A 7,487-nucleotide genomic window follows, 5' to 3' on the forward strand; every position below is an offset into this window, starting at 1 on the left:
TACCTGGCATCAAGGCTATTGACATTATCTGGTGCTGCACACCTCTTATTATACAACGAGTCACATGAAAGCTTTCATAAGCCTAAAAGCTACAATTATTTTGTGTGTCCTTATTTCTATTTGCTTGGATCTACTTGTAAATAACTTATTTAGCTCTCGTAAACCCAAATTCGAGTAAATGTCCAATAAAATATCTGAATATAGGATTTAAACGATATGATCCTTACCTGTTAGAAAGTGGTCGCTGCTAACTCATGCATTGTCCATTCCTGCACTTCCTGTTTTTATCCGTAGATTGTTCATCCACTTCTGCCTTTTTTTCTGTAAGTTTTTTAAATTAGCACACTACTTTCCAAATATGAAAAAAAAACTTTTATATTTCTCCCCATTAGAGTGGTTGCAACAACAGTTGCAGCTGCAGAATTTAGACATTTTGACGCTGATTTAACATAATGAAACTGCATTTTGCAACGTCGTTAATACTACGTCATCTGCAACCCAGCAATAATTTTCTCTTTTTAGTTTAAAACATAATTTTATGTGTTTGATAGATAAGACGATAAAAATGTATTTTACAGAAACATTTAGTTTCAACGGGAAAAATGTTTTCAGCTTAAGATGACTTTATGAATTTTGGTATGTCAGGTTTCAATGTATCCTACAAAAAACAAATTAATACTTCTTTCCCCTGTCAGGTGCAGGATTATATCTCTGCCCTGCAGCCGTCTTAACCCCAGCAACACAACGTTTAAAGTTTCCTCTTAAGTTTTGAAACTGACTGCCAAATAAAAGTTTGACATCTCATATTAAAACTTGATTTCATAAACTCATAAATCAGTTAAGTTCAGTTGTGTTTAAGTTATTAAAAACTAAGCTAAAACCTACCAAGAGCAGATATGACATTTTGCAAAGCAAAATAAAGTTGATTCTCTTTAGATGTTCTTATATTTGGCCCCAGTATTAGGGATGCCCCAATCAGATCTCAGTATCGGTATTGGTGGCAGATATGGCCATATTTTGAAAATCMGGTAGAATGGGATTTAGTCATGTGATCGGGCCGATCCAGTTTTCGCGACAGTTTTCAGCATCATCATGCTTTACAACTGCTGTTAAGAAGTCAAGACGCGCACAAGTATGCAACCATGTCCACAGTGTGGGAACACTTTTCAATGGAAAACAATGATGATCAAACTGCATCTTGCAAAATCTGCAYACWGGATGTTTCTCGTGGTGGGAACATCAGGGCTCACTTCAATACTACCAACCTTGTCACTTGGAAGGAAATAAAGGTATCGGAACGGTATCGGAAAGACTAATCATTAAAAAAAATCAGATTGTATCGGGAGCCAAAAATCTGGATCGGGACATCCCTACCCAGTAATATGTTTTATAAAACAAACTTTAATCTCATTTATAAGCCTGAACGTCTTTTTTCCCAGTACTTTAAAATGAAAACTTTTAGTTTAATCACCAATGTTTTTGCCTTTCCTTTTTTTAAGTCTCCGTGTAAGCTGCTGGTTCTTGTTCTGTCTCAGGTGCGAGCCCATCAGTTGGTGCTGCCACCCTGTGAGGTCGTGATCAAAGCTGTCTCAGAGTTCGTCTCCTCCATCAAAGACCTGGGAAACCTTGACGCCATCGCCAGGGATGTCTTCAAACAGTCACAGGTCAGCCACGAACACGTTGAACAAGTTTGCAGACTGATATTTGTTACTGTTAAAAACCATTAGTTAATTCACGTGAAGTATGGGAATAAATGTGCTTTGAGTAGCTGGATATTTTTGCTAATGATTAAAGTAGGAGTATTAGAATTTATTCAAATACTCCACTGCCCATGACTGGAATGAAGACTTGTGGTGAAATACAGTCTGGAGTTCAGGAGCACTGTGGTGGTTTAATGCAGCGTATTACACTCCTGTTTGTAACATATGATCAGCAGGTGCTTAAGGTGATTAAAAAAACTTATTAAAATAAAAACCATATTAATATTTAGAAATTATACCTTTTAGCAGCTCTTCAAACATTTGATAATTGGCATCTGTTTGTAGCTCAAAGATGTTTCAACACTAAGCCTGATTCAGCATCTGTGCTTCATCACAGTAAAGCCAGGTTCCCACCAAACGCGTCTTGAGCAGCAAAAAAGCTCCCAACACCTCCATTTGGACGCACTATGTTCAACCAGGACCAGACTAGAGGCGCGTCTGAAGAGGGAGGAGCTTCTTGGTATTTTCRGGTCTGTCTTTAATGACGGGTGAAATAAAGATAAAATAAAGAAAATGGCTTTGTTTTATTTACTAAAGAGCAAGCGAACTTTGCGCACAGAAGATAATTAATTCACCAGATAATTTAGAGAAGGTTTGTTTGGTTAGTTTCACCACTCCAGGAGCTGCGATCTGACGGACTTTTTTTTTTGTTCCGATCTCAGCGAGCTGCTGTCTCATCACATCAGTGCTGATATCTCCAGCCAGAACACCAACTGCAGACGGTCGATTTCAGCTAAAGAGCTCCTGTCCATCTTTGTCGGGTTCAGGAAACCGTCACGTGGAAAAATTATTCTCTCCCGATTGGTTGCTGCTGCGCGTCGAGCAGCCAAAAGTTCAATTTTTTTAACTCGAGCAGCCGCTGCTTTGGACACGCCCCATGCATGGAAAATATTCTGCCACATCCTACCGCTACCTTGCGAGCTGCTCTAAACTGGCAAAACGCGCTGCATCATGCCGCGCTGCTCCTAGATGTGTGTCCACCATAGACTTTGCATGTAAACTGGCTGCTTTGGCTGCTCAAAACGCGTTTGGTGGGAACCCGGCTTAAGGATCTCCTGAATAAAACCTCTCAACACGATTGTTTGATTAAATGTTTATTGTTTTTAATATTGGGTTTTGATAGATTGACTTATATGTTTAAATGTCACGCAGCATCCCTGAGAGATTCATCGACTAACGGGGTTTTTCCAGGGTTCATGCAGGGTCTTAAAAAGTTTCAAAATCTAAATTTTAGGCCTAAAAAGGTCTTAACGCCCAGATTTTCATCCAAGGTCTTAAATTTTATTTTGTCAAGTCTTAATATTTTTTACTTTTATGAAGTGCTAAGTTTGCTACCAGTCTTTGTGCAAGTTAAACTACAAATCCAGTGATAACTGCTGGCAAGAAATGGCACAGTTCACTGCCATGTTTTCAACCTGTTTTCCGCCACAATCCCCCACACACAGCTGCTTATTAATCTCCCCAAAAAACAAATAAGTTCAGTCGTGTCCACTGCTTGTTGTTTTAACATGGGAAAGGATGATTTCAATGAAACTTGGCTAAATATCAGTGATTTTTGAACTCTGTTGGAAGCGGTCCACAGCAGTCATTATGAAGGTCTCATCGATATGACCATTTCATTAAAATAATATTGCGTTCTTGTATTAAAATTAAATATCCTTTAATACCTAAATTGATAGCAATAAAAGGTTTTTATGTTAAAATTTCTGGGACCATTTGAATGTTTCTATTAATGTGTTGGTTTGATCTTAAATGTCATTCCTGATGGTCTTAAAAGGTCTTGAAAAAGTCTTAAATTAAACTTACTGAAACCTGCATAAACCCTGTTTTCATTGTGGTGTGGTTAGATGATCAGTCGACCCGTGTTGCAATGGTGCGAGTGTTTTTCCACTGCAGCGCCGACAAGAAGAATAACACCTTCATATGAACTGTTGATGAAACTCAGCTAATTCAGTGGTGAACATTTGATAAGTCATCCACCGTCAGATATTTACCAGAGGAAAAAAACTCCAGTGTGGACAGAGCAGGAACAAAAAAATGTTTAAATTAAGAATACATAAACAAGATAGATTTGAGCTTTCTTATAAAAATGGGGTCATTTCTATTCAATGAATGTGAGGGTATGTATGATTTTGATCCACATAAACATCAGGAACGAATTGAGGTATTCAAATACTAACAATAAAGTAAATAAATTTAAAAAAGATAGTAGCTGCAGTTTTAGGGGTTATTTTCCAACCAGCACCTGACCTCCTCCTGACTTTACCACAAGGTTGCAGTAATGTACCAAGTTCTTTCTTAACCACAACACCTGCTCACCTGCTCTGTCATTGTAGTAGCTTTTGGAAAGGATTACTATCTGGTAGCTACAGTCATGGGTAGAGATAAATCAGCCGAACTGATTGTAACTGACTGATACTAGTAATTATTTAATAATCAACCTGAACATTTGTTGATCAAGAATGAAAATGAAGTTTCTGCAGCTAGAACCTGCTTAAGTTCTTTCATGCATCTTTTCTAAATAGGGTTGTTAAATACACTGAACCATTTCCTCCACAACTAGAACTGCCCCACTTGCTCACTCTATTACAAAAAGCCGACATCCTGCTCTGTTTATTTTCAGTCACGTATGGAGGACAAGGTGGAGCGATTCAAGAAAGCTGTGGAGTATTTTTCAGCTGCCTCCAAGCCACGCTCGCCTAATATAGGGCCCTCCTCTTTCATTTGTGAGTAGTTGTAAACTGTATGTAGTCATTTTTAAATGGTGAATTCATTTTTAATGAAACCAGTTGAAGCACTGTAACTGTATTTTTGCCTTTCTGTGCTCAGTACCTGGGTTTGGACCCACTCTGTTTGGGGGACCACCTGGCCACATGGGACCGATGCCTCTTGGAAAGAATCAGGTAGATTCCTTCACTTTGTGGTTTTTGTTCATTGTGGGCCTTAAACCATTCATCAAAAACTTGATTCAGTTCTTCCTTTGACATGACCTGTAGGGCTGGGTTAAAAAAATTAATAATCGATCTGTATCGATTTTCGTTCAGATTTGGGAAAATCAATTCATTAGTCATGAGATCGATTTTTCCCCATGGGTGTTGTGTGTGATGAAGCTGCGCGTTTCCATGTTGTGTGTCAGTCCTGGCTTGCAATAGGTTTACATATGGTTGATGGTCAGCGCTAACGTTAGCTCCCGACAACAAGTTGTCTGGGGCAAAACAAAAGAAACGAAGGAATCACTAACATTACAGCTGATTCTCAGCAGAACTTAAAGATAACAGAGAGGCCATGACAACTTATGTTTGCAAAGATTTGCGCTCGGACGCGGTAGCAGCAAACGAAGCGGGTTTCGAGCGGCTCGAACCAAAACTACTGTATGTAAACATTTGACTGAAACTGTTCACCTCGGCACGTATAAATGTGTGAAAGATGTCAGTCTAACAAAATCGTTTAGTTTTGTTACCAATGTTATTTCTAAATTTAAGAAACATTAATGTAATTCACAGTGATGTAATGTTTTAGCTGAAGTACTCTTTCTTTTTTTTCTTTCTTTCTTGGTAATAAGTTTTATTGAACAAATGGTAACAGAAACATTACAGATATACAGTTTTCATACACTCAAAAGAGTTGGCAGAAGTAAACACTTACTGTATTTTTCGGACTATAAGCCGCACCCGCCATTTTTTAAAAAAAATCCACAAACATTAACATATAAGCCSCACCSSKKWKWWAGCCSCKCKKCKAAAAAAAAAAAACAGTACACCCAAATTTGCCATCAAAAAAGTGAATTCAACATCAAAACATAAAAAGCAAACCTTTAGGAATTAAAGTTCGGAGGAATACGGTTCATTTAACTGACCTTATTTTGGAAGTTTTCTTTAACAGTTTCTGGTCCAACAAAACGTCTCATTCATCTTCCTCTGGCGCACTGAAACCATCGAAGTCCTCCTCTTCAGTGTCAGAGTTAAACAAGCTGAGAAAAGCTGCGTCACACAACGGTATCTGTTCAGTGTTGCTTTCTGTGTCGCTGTCCTCCCGGGGTAATGCTGGCTCTGAAGCTGTGGTGGGAAAGCCCTCCCGCTCCAGCATACATCACTGCATGGGATTCCTTCCCCAGGGAGTGCAATGAGGAAAAAAAAAGTCTGCGGCTCTTCACTCAACGTTTATCCACAAACTGGTCCTGGATTAAGCTCCAAAGTTTTTATCAGTCAGATTCCACCGTGAAAAAGGTCTGTTTTATCCCCTTTTATGAGTTTTTGGCCAGTGACTATCTTTAAATCGCTGCTTCCTGGTCAACAGTCGGCGCTGGAAGCGATTGCTTTTTTCTTTTTTTCCTTTTTTTTTTTTGAAGCGAGTGGTTGAAGCAAATGGAGCATAAGAGCCCCCTGGTGGCTGAAGAAAAAAATCCATGTATAAGCCGCACCGGTCTATAAGCCGCATGGTTCAAAGTTCAGGAAAAAAGTCGCGGCTTATAGTCCGAAAAATACGGTGTATTATCCCACCTCTTCCCCTGTAGCCTTGTTCCATCACTTCTTAGCGATTAAGAAAATTATTCTTAGTTTCTTAAAAATCTAATGTATCCAACAACACTTTCTCTTGCAATTCCTTTTTAAACCTTTTGAAACTTGAAACAGTTTTGTTTCAAGATTAAACTAACAAGTTTGCCCTTTATGTTTATAATTTTACTAGTGCACCAAATTAGAATTAGTGTCTACAATTTGCAGAATTAGTTCCTTTGAGAATGTCTTGTATATCAAAGTAAATGTGTTACTGCTTGATGTCCTTAACTAATTTAAAAATAAATCAAACTGAATTTTGAAATGAATTGGGCCCTTGTGAATCAAATCAATTTGGGAAATCTGAATCGATACCCAGCCGTGATGACCTGACCTGTAAATCAAGCCTGTGGGCTTATCGGCAATAGGCAAATGACACGTCTCAGCTGCATGAACTGGACACCATTTAACTCTGACAAACTTGTTGAGGTTTTTATTACTGATGATGAATTTTGTGAAGCGTCTTATGGAAATAAAGATCAAACATTGACAGGGGAGCGTACAAAAGCTGGGTTTCAGTCACGTGGTTTTGATGATGTGCAATGTTAAAATGTTGTAGAAAGCCTGTATTGTACAAATTTAGATCCCATTTCAAGACAAAGATATCCGCAATTAGTTAATATGTCAAATGCGACCCGTATCTTATGATGAGGAATGAGTTTTCTACAGAACCTAAAGATTTGCTGACAATGGAGGCTGTTGATTTCATAAACTGTCAGGGCCCGTATTTGTCAAACTTCTTAGAGTAGAATTTTAGACTTGTTGAAAATTTCTTAGATTTCCTCCTAAGTATAAAAGCAAGTTATCAAAAACTCTTATGGTGCGTTCACACCGAACGCAATTTCAGCGTCAAAATCGCAGCCAACGCTGAAGTTTGAAGCTTGTGCACTTTGAGGTCAGACGCAGGACTGCTGCGCTGCACGGCGACAGCCGCCCCGCCCCTCCCTCCTCTGTGGGGCTCTGTTTAATGTCGGACGAGGAAGTGGCTTTGCTTTATTTACAGAGAGCCAGAACGTGTCACGTTCATCAGATAATTAATTCATAATTAATTCACCAGATAATTCAGAGTAGAGGCTCACAGCTCACTTTCAGGACGTTTTCCAGTCTGATGAGTTGCTGCCACGCATTGGTGCGGATATCTCTGTCAGGACACCGACTGCAGGCACTCAATTTC

General features: G+C 39.0%; 1 protein-coding gene across 1 annotated transcript in view; it reads left to right on the plus strand.

Moving 5' to 3' along the window:
- Positions 1–1,535: 1,535 nt before the first annotated feature.
- The window catches only part of LOC106536597 (constitutive coactivator of PPAR-gamma-like protein 2), a gene marked incomplete at both ends in the record, with an annotated part of 21,852 nt that continues 15,900 nt past the window's right edge, over positions 1,536–7,487 (plus strand). The window contains 3 exon segments of the mRNA XM_014033906.1: positions 1,536–1,664; positions 4,384–4,486; positions 4,590–4,663. Coding sequence (XP_013889360.1) covers positions 1,536–1,664; positions 4,384–4,486; positions 4,590–4,663 — 306 coding nt within the window.

The sequence above is a fragment of the Austrofundulus limnaeus genome, unplaced genomic scaffold (genome assembly GCF_001266775.1).
Source record: "Austrofundulus limnaeus strain Quisiro unplaced genomic scaffold, Austrofundulus_limnaeus-1.0 Scaffold1889, whole genome shotgun sequence".
NCBI classification, from domain to species: domain Eukaryota; kingdom Metazoa; phylum Chordata; class Actinopteri; order Cyprinodontiformes; family Rivulidae; genus Austrofundulus; species Austrofundulus limnaeus.